At 49.5% G+C, this 17,680-nt stretch overlaps 1 protein-coding gene across 5 annotated transcripts in view; it reads right to left on the bottom strand.

Annotated features, from left to right (window-relative positions):
* Positions 1 to 16,360, bottom strand: part of DYNC2I1 (dynein 2 intermediate chain 1) — a 97,215-nt gene extending 80,855 nt beyond the window's left edge. The window contains exons 1-2 of one of the 5 annotated variants that reach the window (XM_054560102.2): positions 15,408 to 16,360; positions 999 to 1,052 (exon numbers count right to left, since the gene is read on the bottom strand). Coding sequence is in view for 2 of the 5 variants with exons in the window: in XM_024250218.3 (XP_024105986.2) it covers positions 999 to 1,052; positions 14,908 to 14,922 (69 nt within the window). In the remaining 3 variants the exon portion in view is untranslated. Of the gene's footprint in view, positions 1 to 998; positions 1,053 to 1,423; positions 2,406 to 2,437; positions 6,825 to 14,907; positions 15,102 to 15,407 lie in introns of those variants that run through there. The other 4 variants (XM_024250218.3, XM_054560099.2, XM_054560101.2 and 1 more) reach the window with 4 other exon arrangements.
* Between the last annotated feature and the right edge of the window lie 1,320 nt (positions 16,361 to 17,680).

Below are 17,680 nucleotides of genomic sequence, written 5' to 3'. Positions count from 1 at the left end.
CCCTAATATCGTGGACATTCACACTGATCGGCAAATCAAATCTAAAATACTACGTGTATAAGAGGGTGAAAAATTACCCATTGGGTACAATGTTCACTATTCGGGTGACAGGTACTATTCGGGTGTCAGGAGCACTAACAGCCCAGACTTCACCACTCTACAAAATATGCATATAAGAAACCTGCACCTGTACCCCCTAAATATGAAAAATAAAGTAAAATTCAAAAAAAATAAGTAGGACCAGGCATGGTATCTCACACCTATTATCCCAGCACTTTGGGAGGCTAAGGCAGGAGGATCGCCTGAGGCCAGGAGTTCAAGACTAGCCCAAGCAACATAGCAAGATCCTCATCTCTACCCCAAAAAATTAAAAAATTAAAAAATTAGCAAGCCTGGTGGTTCATGCCTGTAGTCCTAGCTACTCAAGAGACTGAGGTGGGAGGACAGCTCAGGCCCAGAAGGTCAAGGCTGCAGTGAGCTATGATTTCACCACTGCACTCCAGCCTGGGCAAAACGGTGAGACCCTGTCTCTAAAAAAAAGAGTAAAATTAATTAACTAAAAACAAATAAATAAATAAAATACTACATGTGTTAAAAGAGAGATACCGAAGCTGTGTTTTAAAGTCGCTAAGACACAAACCGCCTGGGCCCCATACAAACAAGGACCCTCGTTCTAAAACTCTCAGGACTCTCTCTCGATCCCAAAGCCCCTCTCCCCACCCACCGCTGCGGCCCCTGAAGTGAGCACTCCCTGCCCCAAAGCAGTGCGGAGGCCCCTGAGCCATGGCAGAGCCCCACGAGCAGTGGGAGTGTCCAGCTGGCTTAACCAACGTTCTAGAGGGATTGTTAGCTGCACACCTTCACCTCTGAGTTCAAAGTACTTCTGAAATGAGGCACACGTAACCAAAGTTATACAGTGTCGTGTACCAGGTAAAGCGGGTCCAAGAAAACCACACGAGTCCTGCACAGATCCCAATCCAAATCTTTAAAATAATTACCCAGAGATGTTTTCTGAGGTCATCTGCTTTCCAGGTATCATCTTTGGTTCTTCTCTAAATAAAAAAGTATAAAGTTAGAATGTTTAAAGTTTAAAATAATTAACTTTCTGTGTTCTAGTGAGCTGCTTTTTCATTAGGCCATTTAAATCAATGGCAGTTAATTCTTGACATGCCAGAAAATACTTCTCTACCTCCTGGAATAAAAGGTAACAGAAATACAGATTTTTAAAAATTATTCACTAGTCTAAAATGACACATTATTGTAAAATGTGTTCCTTTGGCTACTTCAAAATTTAAATATTATAAAATAAAAGTGAAAATAAGTTATAACAGCAGTTGAACAACAGAGGAAGGACAAATATTCTGTGGGTTTAAAATATCTTGTGTCAGACTGTATTTTCCAAAAACAGCCACAACAGACTCACGTCCCAAATGCTGCGCACACAGAGGGAGTCTGTGCTCCTTCTGCGGCCGCTGGGCTCAACCCAGGACAGAAGGCATCGTGGGCCTCCCAGGACAATGGGTTTCCGCCTGGTCCTCCTGGGCTGCAGCTCCAGATACTTCCCTGTGAGGAAGAGAAGCAGCCCTGGGGAGAGGCCCCTGCAGATGCCACAGCCCAGAGGGTCCCTCACAGCAGATGCCACAGCCACGGGCCCAGAGGGTCCCTCACAGCAGATGCCACAGCCACGGGCCCAGAGGGGTCCCTCACAGCCAGCACCAGGGCAGGTGCGTGAGAGGCACGGCTCCCGCGGCCCCTCATGAGTCACCACCTCCTGAACCTCAAGTCTCCCCAGCCGAGGCCCCAGGTATCAGCGACAGAACTAAGCCTGCTGCTGTGAGCTCTCCTGATCCACAGAATATGTGAGAAAATTAGAAGGCTGCTGTTGTCTCACACCACGGCCTTTTACACAGCAACAGCAGCTGGGATGTATGACAGACAGACAGAAATGAGTTTAGCATCTGGTGCATACCAGATGCTATCCTGAGTCAAGCACAATATTTAAATCTCATAACCCTACTAAGAAGGCTATCGGCTCAATTTTTCTCATGAGGACAGTGAGGCATCACAAGGTTCAGCAGCTTTCAGCTCTAGAGTCCTGCCAAGGAACAAATCAGGAACGGAACCGACACCTGTGGACTGAATGCTCAAGGGTCGCCAGAGAAAGCCTGCCTGTCCCTGAGGACACCCTATCACACCCGTCTGCTACACTGGTCAACCGGTGGACCCACAAGCTCACCCGTGTCTCTGGCCCTCCAGGGCCCCGTACTTGTGTTCAGCAAATACGCACCAAGATCCTCGCACACACCGAGCACTGCTGCAGAGCTGTGGCTGCGCAGATAAAACCCAAGAAAGGCCCCAGGCCCAAAAACACCGTCCAGCTCCTCTGATGTTTGTTGTTTCTACTGCGAAAGTGTTTGCTCCTCGTTGGATAATCTACCTTTCAAGTGTGATGACATCTCTCCAGCTAAGTCCCCACCTTCCGGAAAGGAAGGCCTATCTTAGTCCTCTGTGTCACCCAGCACTGCTTAGCATGTCGCAGCGCCTCATGACCACCAGCCGTTAGAGAATCCACACTGTGCGTGCCGGGAAAGGAGGCATCAGGACAGCCGGCTCACCAGGTATCCAACTGTTCTAAGAATCTGAGGGGGAATATTAAAATAACAAGGTGCCGTGGTCTTAAAACATTTCCACCGACTCTTCAACAACCCTTCCTTTACAAGTCAAGCCGATTCCCCTTCCTCGAACGTGGGCCAGATTCTATGTCACACTCTTCTTCATCGTCGTCTTTTTGTTTTTTTGACAGGGTCTGGTTCTGTCACCCAGGCTGGAGTGCAGTGGCGCAACCTCGGCTCAAGTCATCCTCCCACCTCAGCCTCCCGAGTAGCTGGGATGACACCTGGCTAATATTTGTATTTTCTAGAGACGGAGTTCCGCCATGTTGCCCAAACTCCTGAGCTCAAGCCGCCCGCCCTGCCACACTTATGATGAGGAGGACGGGGTGGAGGCCCCACTGTGCGCCTTCCTGCTCAGGGTCCCTTCCAGAGCTTCCACCTGGCTGTGGCGCCCGCTTGCTCTCACCGCGCACTCTGGGAGACGCAGCTGCCACAGCACAAGGATGCCCAAGCACTCCCGGGGAGGCCCAGGCACAGGCCGGCACCAGCCCACACCTCAGAAGGGCCCCTCAGCCCAACGCAACCTTCAGGGAGCGTGAGGACTGCACCCTAACGTCCCCCCACGCCACCCCCAAACCCTAACCCACAGGAACCATGAGGACAGTAAAGGTTGACTGTGCTCTAAGGCAAGGTTGGGACTCCCCTTCTGCACCCTCGCCGCCACCTGGGGCGCCTCCTGTCACACTGCACCACTGCCTCCTGGCAACCCTCGCGATGGTCTCCCCGAGGGGAGCATGAGCTTTGCCAGTGCAGCCACAGCTCCTTCTTCTGTGCCGCTCCTGCTCCACAGCTGCACCGAGGCCTCAGCAGAACCTCAGTGCAGAACACGCAGGTGCTTATCACCACGCCACAGTAACACATTCCAACAACACAGGGTACAACCCTACAACCCCGGTACAACAGAGCTTCATGCTAAACCTAACCGCATATCACCACGCCATAGTAACACACTCCAACAACACAGGGTACAACCCTACAACCCTGGTACAACAGAGCTTCATGCTAAACCTAACCGCATATCACCACGCCATAGTAACACATTCCAACAACACAGGGTACAACCCCACAACCCCACAACCCTGGTACAACAGAGCTTAATGATAAACCTAACTTCAGCTAAGCAAAATCAATCAAGGATGATTTCCTGCAGAGAATATACCATAACTATTCAATTTTTCCCTTTGAGAAACAATTCCTTAAAGGTATAAATAAAGGAAGCATTTGGGAGTTTGTTTCAAAAAAAAAAAAACAGATTTTGTCCAAATGAAAAATGGAAACTTTTCATGGACAAGCCACTAAAACTCTTCCTGGAATGTGAAAATTAGGGCAAACAAAAAAAGCTGTAATACCTCATAAATATATTAAATAATAATTTTTTTTTTTTGAGACGGAGTCTTGCTCTATCGCCCAGGCTGGAGTGCAGTGGCGCGATCTCAGCTCACTGCAACCTCCACTACCTAGGTTCAAGCAATTCTCGTGCCTCAGCCTCCTGAGTAGCTGGGATTACAAGCACCCGCCACCACGCCCGGCTAAGTTTCGTAATTTTAGTAGAGATAGGGTTTCCCCATGTTGGTCAGGTTGGTCTCGAACTCCCAACCTCAGGTGAGCCCCCTACCTCGGCCTCCCAAAGTGCTGGGATTGCAGTTGTGAGCCACCACGCCCGGCCAACTCTTTGTTTAAAGTTAACTTCTACAGAGAGGTTTAATATAGGACCTGCTATAAACAAAACGGCTGAATGGAACCCAGGACACGAGTGACCAGAGAGGGGACGCCCAGGATACTCGGGGACAGTCCAACCAGGAGACCCAGGAGACCAGGGTACCACAGAGAGGGGACGCCCAGGACACCAAGGGGCAGTCCAACCAGGAAACGTGGGCACCACAGAGAGGGGACACCCAGGACACTCAGGGACAGTCCAACCAGGAAACGTGGGCACCACAGAGAGGGGACACCCAGGACACTCAGGGACAGTCCAACCAGGAGACGTGGGCACCACAGAGAGGGGACGCCCAGGACACTCAGGGACAGTCCAACCAGGAGACATGGGCACCACAGAGAGGGGACACCTAGAACATTAGGGGACAGTTCAACCAGGAGACGTGGGCGCTGCACACAGGGGACGCTGAGGACTTTCAGGGGACACTGGGAAGGCACAAGGCCACTAGCTCAGAATGTGAAAAGTCACAAAACCCATCCAGTGGGGTTTCTTAATGGTTGTTAACATTACTGCTGCCGACAAAGCTAAAAACCCCGAAGACGCGGCCTCTCACAGAGATCACAGGGTTTTTCTTCGGCCTCTTTATAGTTTTCAGTAAGAAAAAAAAACAGCCATTTTCTTAAATGCACACAATACTGACTACTTTGGAGCACTTAAAACTCAGCTAATATGGACTGTTTACCCTCAAGTTTTCTATCCATGCTGTCTCCCTCTCTAGAGTTTCAAACTGTTCAACAGTGATTTACGGCTTCCCTGCCCCGGTGCTGTCGGTCCCCACTTGCCACATGTAAACCACATGCTTCTGCCAAGGCCTTTTAAAGACCAACTTGACCTGCCCTCAGACTCTGCCCTATGGAGGAGCCCAGCAATCCACGCTTAAAATCAACTCTCCAAGTATGGAACCAAAGGGCAAAGTTCCCCAGCACTCCCATGAGCGGAACAAACCCCAACCTGGGGACTGGGGCGAGGAGATTCAGGAGAGCTAAGCAGCAAAACCATCAGCATGGTTCAGCCCACGCACTAGTGGATGAAAACTGGAGCCTGTGGTCTTCAGCATCTGCAAGCACGTGTCCTGGGCCAGCATCCTTCACGCACATGGCAAGCAAACAGGAGATGAGCGGCTGCCCAGCACCAGCTCCCCAGGGCCTCTGTCCCTCAATTTACGCTCAATTTACATCAACTAAATCATCTAGAAGCTTTTCATAACAAAATTCTATGGAGAACTGTACAGTAAGAACCCTGAACAATGTTTACATCCCTTTGATTTGCCTCCCAAATAAAACAGATGAAACTGATTTAACTCCCCTTCCCCTCAATGCAGGGATTCAAGGGAGTTCTTTTCCCCACCCTCATCTCATCCTGAAATCCAAGGAGAAGTAAACCTGGGCTGAAATCACCTCCAAGGTGGTATCACCTCCAAGGTGTACCATCAGAGGTGGTGAAGCCAAAACCTCACTTCAGGGCAGACACTCACAGCCCAGATGGAAAGCAAACCCCACCCCTGTGTCATCTTGTCAGACCCACACTCCGAGTGGGTGTGAGGGCTTCCGCGCTCTGTAAGCCAAACAGCAGAAACCCCTGGACCTGACGCTCATTCTTCCTGCCACATAACCTCCGACAGCTGGGCGGACTCCAGCGAGAAGGTGCCACTGGCACCTGCAGCCACCTGCGGGTAGTGGGCTTCTCCCCTTGCTTTCCAACCCAGCCTCCTCTTTTAGAAAACACTCATCAGAGATTAAAGTTAAATACTGATTTGAACTAGTTAACTGAACATTAAGAAATGTTTAAAATAAGTTATTTTGAGCCAGGCATGGTGGCTCACACCTGTAATCCTAACACTTTGCTAGGCTGAGGTAGGAAGATTACTTGAGCTCAGGAGTTCAAGATCAGCCAGGGCAACACAGCAAGACCCCATCTCCACCAAAAAAAAATCAGCCAAGCATGGTGGTTCAACCACAGTCCCAGCTACTCAGGAGACTAAGATGGGAGACTAAGCCCAGGAGGTCAAGGCTGCAGTGAGCTGTGATAACTGCCACTGCACTCCAGCCCAGGCGACACAGCGAGACCCCATCTCTATTAAAAAATAAACAGATGAAAGCGTCACCAGATACTACTATTTCTGCTTCTAACATGTTTCTAAATCCACTCTTCCTTCCAGGGACACTGCCATAAATCCATTCTGGACCTTCAGGATGACCACTAGCTCTGTGCAAAGCAGCAAAGGCACCCTCCAGCCTGAGTCCCCACACGACAGAGACACCGCGGCCCAACCCTGTGACATTCATCTACATGGACCCAGTGGTATAGCGCTGACGTCCACATCGTCATCCTGTTCCCTGCATGACACTGAGAAAGAAAAGAAACTAATCTGAGGAATGTGAGCTCCTTTAAATGTTTAGGCCCAGAGCCACTGAAATGTGACAGTGGTCACGTCTCACTCCCCGCCACACCCAGAGCTAAGAACATCTGCTCCCCCCACCCCACACCAGGAGCTAAGGACGTCCCGCTCCCCCCCAACACACCGGGAGCTAAGGACTTTCCGCTCCCGCCCAACACACCCGGAGCTGAGGACTTCCCGTTCCCTCCTGCCACACCCAGAGCTAAGGACATCTGCTCCCCACGCCACACCCGGAGCTAAGGATGTTCTGCTCCCTCCGACCCGGAGCTAAGAACGTCCCGCTCCCCCCCACACCAGGAGCTAAGGACATCCCGCTCCCCCTCCAACACCCGGAGCTAAGGACGTCCCGCTCCCCCTCCAACACCCGGAGCTAAGGACGTCCCGCTCCCCCTCCAACACCCGGAGCTAAGGACGTCCCGCTCCCCCTCCAACACCCGGAGCTAAGGACGTCCCGCTCCCCCTCCAACACCCGGAGCTAAGGACGTCCGGCTCTCCCACCCACACCCGGAGCTAAGGACTTCCGGCTCTCCCACCCACACCCGGAGCTAAGGACTTCCGGCTCTCCCACCCACAGCCGGAGCTAAGGACGTCCCGCTCCCCCTCCAACACCCGGAGCTAAGGACGTCCCGCTCCCCCTCCAACACCCGGAGCTAAGGACGTCCCGCTCTCCCACCCACACCCGGAGCTAAGGACGTCCCGCTCCCCCTCCAACACCCGGAGCTAAGGACGTCCCGCTCCCCCTCCAACACCCGGAGCTAAGGACGTCCCGCTCCCCCTCCAACACCCGGAGCTAAGGACGTCCGGCTCTCCCACCCACACCCGGAGCTAAGGACGTCCCGCTCCCCCTCCAACACCCGGAGCTAAGGACGTCCCGCTCCCCCTCCAACACCCGGAGCTAAGGACGTCCCGCTCCCCCTCCAACACCCGGAGCTAAGGACTTCCGGCTCTCCCACCCACACCCGGAGCTAAGGACATCCCGCTCCCCCTCCACCCAGAGCTAAGGACGTCTCGCTCTCTGCCCCACACCCGGAGCTAAAGACTTCCCGCTCCCCCCTACACACACCCGGAGCTAAGGACATCCCGCTCCCCCTCCACCCAGAGCTAAGGACGTCTCGCTCTCTGCCCCACACCCGGAGCTAAGGACTTCCCGCTCCCCCCTACACACACGCGGAGCTAAGGACGTCCCGCTCACCACACACACACACCAGGAGCTAAGGATGTCCCGCTCTCCCCCCACCCCCCCCAGCTAAGGCCATCCCGCTCCCCGCACACACACCTGGAGCTAAGGAAGTCCAGCTCCCCCCACACGCAGAGCTAAGTAAGCGGCCTGCTTTAAGACCTCTTGACTCAGCATCACCACCAACAGCCATATTATTATTATTTAAAGAGTCTCATTCTGTCACCCAGGCTGGAGTTCAGTGCTGCTGAGAAGTGAAGCCTCCTTGGCTTCTGGGTGGGTGGGGACTTGGAGAACTTTTCTGTCTAGCTAAAGGACTGCAAACACACCACTCAGGACTCTGTCTAGCTAAAGGTTTGTAAACACACCAATCAGCACTCTATAAAAACGCACCAATAAGCGCTCTGTGTCTAGCTAAAGGTTTGTAAACGCACCAATCGGTACTCTGTAAAAACGCACCAATCAGCACTCTGTGTCTAGCTAAAGGTTTGTAAATGCACCAGGATGTGGGCAGGGCCAAATAAGGGAATAAAAGCTGCCACCCCCCCACCCCTGCCGGCCCCCAGCCAGCAGTGGCAACCTGCTTGGGTCTCCTTCCACAGTGTGGAAGCTTTGTGCTTTGTTCTTCACAATAAATCTTGCTGCTGCTCACTCTTTGGGTCCACACTACCTTTATGAGCTGTAACACTCACTGCAAAGGTCTGGGGCTTCACTCCTGAAGTCAGCGAGACCACGAACCCACCGGGAGGAACAAACAACTCCGGATGTACCACCTTTAAGAGCTGTAACACTCACTGTGAAGGTCTGTGGCTTCATTCTTGAAGTCAGCGAGACCAAGAACCCACCAGAAGGAACCAACTCCAGACACAGTGCTATCATAGCTCACTACAGCCTTGACCTCCTGTGCTCAAGAAATCCTCCCACCTCAGCCTCCTGAGTAGCTGGGGCTACAGAAATGCACCACCATGCCCAGGCTTTTTTTGTTTTTTAAGAGATAGGGTCTTGCTATGTTGCCCAGGCTGGCCTCGAACTCCCATCCTCAAACAATCCTCCCACCTCAGCCTCCCAAAGTGCCAGGATTACAAGCATGAGCCACCACACCTGGCCAATAGCCATAAATTAACCTACCAGTGTCATACACTGGACACCAGAATTCATAAGCTGCAGTTCAGTGATGTATAACCAATAAATAATCAATGTTATTTCTGTAAACCAGTACTTGACAAAGTATTCTGTAATCATCCCCTCTCCTGATTCGTCCTTTTCTCTTTAAACACTCAAGCCTCTCCTTTGTTCTCTGGAGCACCTCCCAGTGTTTCCCAGGCTGTGGCCCTGATAGTCTCTATAATTAATTTTGCCTGGATTTTCTTTAGGTTGACGACACCAACATGAATTCTCAGAATTACAGAGTGGAATGAGCAGGGCCACTAACGGCCAGAGCAGTGTGCTTCACTAACCCTGTATGGCAACACACCCAATTAGGGCGCACGCTAAAAGACCCAGAGTGCAAGGCTGGCTCCCGCCTTTAGGACTGGGACATAATTTACCTTTTGCTGTCCTCATTTTTTTTTCAAAATTCCTTACACTAGAATTTTTAAGTTATCAAATTATTTAGGGCCAAATTATGAAATGCAGCCTATCCAGGTCTTCATTCTATTACTTGACTGTGTAACTGACACTCCCTGGTAAAAAAAAAAAGTGCTCCGAAGAAAACGGTAACTAAGAAAACTAGGATGATCAGTTTCCATCACTGAATCCAAGGTTATTCCCTACAGTCACCATAATTCACTCACCTAGGCCCTGGCTGGTGACCACACAGGCTGTTTCTAACACTCTGTACGCGGTGTGACAAACGTGGCTGCAGGGAGCACCCGTGTTTTCGGTATGCATGTATTTGCAGATGAGAGTGCTATCTGTGAGCTGCTATGTCAAAGCGGCAGATGCCTAAAATGCTGACTGCGCTGAGTCTATTTTGTAGACAGAGCTGACCTCAGGCTGATTCCTTTCTAGACTTGGCTGACAGATGAGAAGTGTGGGGAGGGGGATGCCAGACGTTCAAGTGGTGAAACAGATTTCATTCAGTAACTGCAGGCAGGACGGGAAACAGCTGAGCTCCATTCCTGTTTGCACTGAGGTGAGGGAGTGTTTTATGGGAGAACCCGGGCTAGGTGAGCTCAAGTGAAAAATTACAAAGGCTGGTCAGTGTAACTGAGATTAAGCTCACTGTGTCTGCTAGCTGATAATTACAGTAGTTAGGATTCTACCTTCCCAGAGAGACCAGAACAGAGGCCGTCCTGTCCTTTCTGATATCTTTTCAAAGACACTCCTGAATTGCAGATTTAGAGACATCTCAAAAGGACAGAGAAGGATTCATAATTTAAGCCCTTTTAAACTCTCTTCAGAAAGGATGTCAGGGACCTATCCTCAGGTGTTGGCTAAAACAAACAGTAAATTATTCTGACAGCCCTGAGCTGTTTCAGACAACCCTGAGCTGGGTTGTCCCAGAGGTGGCCTTAGGCTGCGAGGAGCAGTGTTAAACTTTCATCAAGAATCAGCACAGGGCTTTGAATGGCGAGTTCATGCCAGAGTTTCTGCAGTTCTCTGGAGGAACCCCACAAGCGGATTAGTGAGGACCAACCTTGGAGACCCCACTGTATCTACTCTAAAACATTCAGCCTTTCTAAAAACAGAAGGAACGGCATTGCACTGTACCTAAACAGTTCACATCACTAGTACATATCTCACATGAAAATAAAAAGGGTAGAAATTTATTTTAAACTAAGAATAACCTAAAAAACATATATGTTTACATTTTTCAAGCTATGATTAATAAATTTCATAACAGTAAACTCACACATTACCTATCAATTGTTTGATATGTAACAAAAAAACTTAGATATTTCTAAAATTTTCATTGACCATAAAAATTAATAGTCATACACATTGTAAACAAGATAAAGAGTTTTGAAAGAGCTAATATTAAAGAAAATTGTCATCATGCAGGCAGGTGTAAAGCCTGCAAAGGTACCATTAAGTTTTTTCCAATAGCTACGACATACTGAAACTTGGTATGATCTCAGTACAAATAAATAACATAAAACTATTTATATTCGTGATATTAATTATGTGAGCAACTAAGTACAATGAAACAAACTGAAAGAAACGCTTGGTGTATACTAAAAGCTATAATACCAGCAGGGTGAGATGGCTCACGCCTGTAATCCCAGCACTTTGGGAGACTGAGGTGGGTGAATCACCTGAGGTCAGGAGTTCCAGACCAGCCTGGCCAACATGGTGAAACCCTGTCTCTACTAAAAATACAAAAAAAATTAGCCCAGCATAGTGGCGCATGCCTCTAATCTCAGCTACTTGCGAGGCTGAGGCAGGAGAACTGCTTGAACCCGGGAGGCAGAGAATGGAGTGAGCTGAGATCACACCACTGCACTGCAGCCTAGGGGACAAGAGTGAGACTTCGTCTCAAAAAAAAAAAAAAACAAAACTCTAATACCAAAATAATCCAATACAATTTTATTCCAATAATCTCATGAAAACTTTATCCTTCCCCTTACCTTATGAAATAGACTATACTAATTAATTCTATATCACAGCATAATAGTTACATAATTAGATTCTAATAACCCATGGGTTAACTTCCTAAAAAGTTAAAGACCGACTTGCAATTGAGAACCTATTACAGGAATTCATTAGTTGCCAGGAAATATCCAGCTCTGAGGTCTGTTGCTTTTGCTACTTTAAAAATGCTTATTTACCGGCCTGGCACAGTGGCTCATGCCTATAATCCCAGCACTTTGGGAGGCCAAGGTGGGCGGATCAAGACCAGCCTGGACAACATGATGAAATCCCGTCTCTGCTAAAAATACAAAAATTAGCTGGGCGTGATGACACACATCTGTAATCCCAGCTACTCAGGAGGCTGAGACAGGAGGACCGCTTCAACCTGGGAGGTGGAGGTTGCAGTGAGCTGAGATCACGCCATTGCACTCCAGCCTGGACGACAGAGCGAGACTCTGTCTCAAAAAAAATGAATTTTATTTATTATATATGTATCAGAATAAAACCCCAAGGACAGTCAAATGTCAAAAATAACAAATGAAAAAAGATCTATAACAAACTACATCCATATTCAGAACATCACAGATAAAGATCCTAAATCTTCTGGAGAGAAAGAAAATGTTACTCACAAAGATATCTCATCAGCCAAACACACTGCTAGAAGACAAAAGTAAACCATCTTCAAAGTTCTGGGAAATTATTTTGCTCCTAGAATTCTATGCTAAGCCAAACTCTTAAACAATCTATCAGTATAATAAGGATATTCTTAGAGCATACAGTTTTCTTCCCACATATACTCTTGTCTAAAAAGGTATGCGATAGGCCAGGCATGGTAGCTCGCACCTGTAGTCCCAGCACTTTGGGAAGCCAAGGCAAGAACGTTGCTTGAGCCTGGGAGGTTGAGGCTCCAGTGAGCTGTGAGCATGTCACTGCACTCCAGCCTGGGTGAAAGAGCAAGACTCTGAAGAAAGGAAAGAAGAGGAAAGGAAACGGGAGTGGGGGGAGGAAAGGAAAGGGGAGGGGAGGTGAGGAAAGGAAAGGGGAGGGGAGAGGAGGAGAAGGGAGGAGAAAGGGGAGGGAAGGGGAAAGGGGAAGGGAAGGGAGGGGGGAGGGGAGGGGGGAAGGGAGGGGAGGGGAGAGGGGAGGGGAGGGGGGAGGGGAGGGGAGGGGGGAGGGGAGGGGAGGGGAGGGGGGAGGGGAGGGTGAGGGGAGGGGGGAGGGGAGGGGGAGGGGAGGGGAGGAGAGGGGGGAGGGGAGGGGAGAGGAACGGGGAGGGGAGGGGAGGGGAGAGGAGGGGAGAGGAACGGGGAGGGGAGGGGATACTCCACTGGAAAAAGCAGGGAGATTTCAAAAAAGAGGGAGACACTTGATCCAAGAAACAGTAGGCCTAACCCAGAAGCACAATGAGAAAGAATTCCCAGATCATAGCTCTGTGCACGTCTAGAAAACAATTTGTCCTGATGAGAACATAAAGTCAGTGAGCTCTGGGAAGAATTTTTAAGAGAATTTCATTAAACAAGTAATATGACACTAATAAGCTAGAAGACATCATAAGGTTTAAAAATTTAAAACAGCATATGTTCTTTTTTGCCAAAACGAAAAAAAAAGGCCAAATAGTGCCATTTATGAAAGACATAATCCAAATATGAAGCAAACTACATTGTGGTACATTAACTGAATGTAAGAAAAGATGACCCCTTTGACCCTGACACCAGAAACATTGTTCTCTGAGCAGAGTGAGCTTAGAATACAGGACTCCATTTTATCTATTGGTCCAATCTGACTATTTGGTTCTGCAATGAAAACTTATATAACCATGATGTTACAGTGTTTATTGGTTTTCATTTTTAAAATCAACCTATGAACAAATCACGGACAATGTTAAGTTACAGAGTAACTTAAATGTAAAGAGAATAGCATAGAAGATGACAGGGTCAGGAAATTAGTGGGTTTAGGGAGAAACGGGGAGTGCAGGGCAGTAGTTTCCTAATCTTAACTAGGGGAAAGTTAAAAAATACTATCTAAGGTTGGCCTAGCACGGTGGCTTACGCCTGTAATCCCAGCACTTTGGGAGGCCAAGGCAGGCGGATCACCTGAGGTCGGGAGTTCGAGACCAGCCTGACCAACATGGAGAAACCCCATCCCTACTAAAAATACAAAAATTAGCCGGGCATAGTGGCGCATGCCTGTAATCCCAGCTACTCGGGAGGCTGAGGCAGGAGAATCGCTGGAACCCGGGAGTTGGAGGTTGCGATGAGCAGAGATCGTGCCACTGTACTCCAGCCTGGGCGACAAGGGGAATTATCTTTAAAAAAAAAAAAAAGGCCGGGTGCAGTGGCTCACGAAGTCAGGATATCAAGACCATCCTGGCCAACACGGTGAAACCTCATCTCTATTAAAAATACAAAAATCAGCTGGGCATGGTGGCGCACGTCTGTAATCCCACCTACTCGGGAGACTGAGGCAGGAGAATCTCTTGAACCCTGGAGTTGGAAGTTGCAGTAAGCCAAGTTCATGCCATTGCACTCCAGCCTGGTGACAGAGTGAGACTCCATCTCAAAAAAAAAAAAAAAAAAAAAAAACCTAAAATTGATATAACATAAAATACAAATTAAGGAGTATTATTCAACACATAAAGGTAAGTGACGGGGAAAAAATAATAGGAGTGAAGGTAGAAGAAAATGTATGCAAATTAAATTCCTCATCTTTTACTGGGGAATCAATAGACAACAAGAATAATACAGTAATATCTAACATTTATTGAGTGTTAATGAAAGCAGGCACTGGTCTATGCACTTTTACACATAATATCTCACTTAATCTTCTTAAACACCCTATAATGTTGCTATTATTATTGTGCCCATTGAATGAATTAGGAAACAAGACATGTTAAGTGAGTTTGCCAAGGTCATACAAGTAAATACAAAAGCCCGAATTCAAACTCAAGCACCCAGGCTGCACTCTCTCAACCTCTTAAACTGTTGACAAGTCATATTTAAACTTAAATCAGCTAAAATTTAATAAAATTTTAAACATGGCTCCTCAGCCACCCCGGCCCCGCAGCAGGGGCTGAGGCCGCCTCCAGGCCGGGCGCGAGGAGACAGGCCGCGGCGGCGACCCCAGGCCTGAGGCTGCACAGACCGCCTCTCCCGACCGCCGGGAGCCCGGCGTCCTGCCATCCCTCGCGCCGACGGCCAGCCGCGCCTCCGTTTCCCTTCCTGCCTCGGAGGCACCGCGGCTCCTCCGGGAAGCCCCGGCCCGGCCGAGAGAACCGCTGCGCAAAGGGAGGGCGGCGGCGGCGCTGCTAGCGGCGCCCGGAGGAGTCCGCGAAGCTCGACCACCCCTCGCCAAGACCCAGCGCCGCACCGACCTTCCCGGGCTCCATCGCTTCCCGCAGGCCCGGGCGGCCGCGGTGTCCTCGGCCCCGGCCAGGCGCGGCCCACCCCGAAGAGGCCACCTGTGCCCCGCACCCTTCGGGAGGCGCGTCCCAGCGCCTAGCAACCGACAGGCAGAAACAGCAGAGAGCCGAGAGGCACTACCCAGCGTGCCCTGCGGCCTCTCCCAGTGCGCCTGCGCATCCTCGGCATTTTTTTAGCACCTGGCAGGCAGGAGCAGGGGAAGGCCGAGTGGTCGCTGCTCGGTGTGCCCGCGGTCCCTCCCAATGCGCCTGCGCTTCCCCGGCTCCTAGCAACCGCCAGGCAGGAGCAGCAGAGGACCGAGCGGTCGTTGGTCTCCCCAAGGGGTAGGTGCACTACCCTGACTTGGGGTGCAGGGGCTCTTGACTCGCCCCAACCCGCCCCGGGTTCCCGCGGGACCGGACCGACAGTCGGGGAAGATAGAAAGGGAGAGCAGATATTGAAAAGACTTTACGTTTGAGGCCGAGCGCGGTGGCTCACGCCTGTAATACCAGCACTTTGGGAGGCGGAGGCAGGTGGATCAGGAGGTCAGGAGATCGAGACCATCCTGGCTAACACGGTAAAACCCCGTCTCTACTAAAAATACAAAAAAAATTAGCTGGGCGCGGTGGCAGGCGCCTGTAGTCCCAGCTACTCCGGAGGCTGAGGCAGAAGAATGGCGTGAACCCGGGAGGCGGAGCTTGCAGTGAGCGGAGATCGCGCCACTGCACTCCAGCCTGGGCGACAGAGCGAGTCTCTTGTCTCAAAAAAAAAAAAAGAAAAGAGCTTTACATTTGAATAAGGCTTTGCACTTAACAAATTATATTCCCATATGTCGTCTTTTGATAAAAATAAGCAGTAAGGTAGGCAGGAATCAACGTTGAGAGACTGTTTTTACACAACACGTAAGGGAAAATCAAAAACTCTCAGGACCTCCGAACTCCTTCAGCCAAAGGGAAAGTTAGGGCTGAAAGCCTGAAACCGCCTTTTCAAAATTATGACTGAGGCAGTAAAAGAGGTGTAACTTAACCCACAGCATCTTGCTTCTGACCTCCAAGCCGTCCTTGTTCCTTCCTGGCAGTAGGCTGAACTAACTTTGGGAGAAACTTAGTTTATAGTTTAAACACAGACGGTAACAGCCCTTTCCCAAAGCAGGCCTTCTTCTTGCCTGGGGACTTGATTGCCTTTGTAGGACGGATATTAGCCACAAGATTAGAAATTATGTTTTAGGAGTCATGCAGCTAGAGGCTACAATATTCTGACCCTCCCTAAACTGCTCCTAAGATCAGTGCTTGAGATATTTTGCAGAACCTGCACTTGCTGGATCAGCTGGCACCACCCAGATCAATCAACTGGCTCATCTGATCTTGTGGCCCCTCACCCAGGAACTGATAAGGGCAAGAAGACCGCTTTGACTCCCTATGATTTCATCTCTGACCAATCAGCACTCCTGGCTCACTGGCTTCCCCCCACCCAAGTTATCCTTGAAAACTCTGATCCCTGAATGCTTCAATGCTCGAGGAGACGGATTTGAGTAATAATAAAACTCTAGTCTCCTGCAAAGCCAGCTCTGTGTAAATTACTCTTTCTCTATTGCAATTCCCCTATCTTGATCGGCTCTGTCTAGGCAGCGGGCAAGGTGAACCCCTTGGGTGGTTACAAGCCGAGTCGCCCAACACCCTCTTCCAAATGCACAGCTGTTGCTTTGCAGGCTGCAAGACTCCTGCCAGCTAGGCCCCCGTGAAGGCAGGGCCGTGCACCTCGGCCCCCACCAGTCTCCCAGGTGTAAATGTTTTGCCAGCCTGGAGACCTTTCAAGATGTGTGTCCTCACTTAAACAAAGACACACCAATTGTAACTTCAGATCTGCAACTTTAGTCTGAAACCACCTCTGCAAGAATTAGAACTGAGAAAATTATGACAGTGAAAGAGATCTAACCTAACTGACTCCATCTTGCTTCTAACCTCCGAGCTGTCCTTGTCCATTCCTGGTCGTAGAATAGTTTAACTTTGAAAGAAAGATAACAGCCCTTTCCCAAAACAAACCCCCTTCTCTTTTTTTATTATTATTATACTTTAAGTTCTGGGGTATATGTGCAGAACGTGCAGGTTTGTTACATATGTATACACATGCCACGGTGGTTTGCAGCACCCATCATCTACATTAGGTATTTCTCCTAATGCTATCCCCGCCAGCCCCCCTCGAGAGACCCCCATGTGTGATGTTCCCCTCCCTGTGTCCATGTGTTCTCATTGTTCAACTCCCACTTATGAGTGTGAACATGCGGTGTTTGGTTTTCTGTTCTTGTGATAGTTTGCTGAGAATGATGCAAACCCTCTTCTTGCTGGGGACTAGATGGCCTTTGGAGGACTAACAAATTAGCCATGAGATTAGAAATTATGGTTTAGGAGTCATGCAGCTAAAGGCCACAAGATTCTAAACCTCCTCAATTACTCCTAGGGATAACATCACTATTGTAAAACCTAAGATTGGTGCTTGAGACATTTTTCAGTCCCTTCACTCAATGGGTCGGCTGGTGCAACCCAGATGGATAAACTGGCTCATCTGGTCTTGTGGCCCCCCACTCAGGAACTGACTCAGCGCAAGAAGACAGCTTGGATTCCCTGATTTCATCTCCAATCCTACCAATCAGCACTCCCCACTTCTCAACACCCCCTACCCACTAAATTATCCTTAAAACTCCAATCCTCAAATTTTGGGGGACACTGATTTGAGCAATAATAAAAC

The sequence above is a fragment of the Pongo abelii genome, chromosome 6 (assembly GCF_028885655.2).
Source record: "Pongo abelii isolate AG06213 chromosome 6, NHGRI_mPonAbe1-v2.0_pri, whole genome shotgun sequence".
NCBI lineage: Eukaryota > Metazoa > Chordata > Mammalia > Primates > Hominidae > Pongo > Pongo abelii.
Note: the sequence above shows the minus strand (reverse complement) of the source record. Positions and strands in the feature narration are given on the sequence as shown.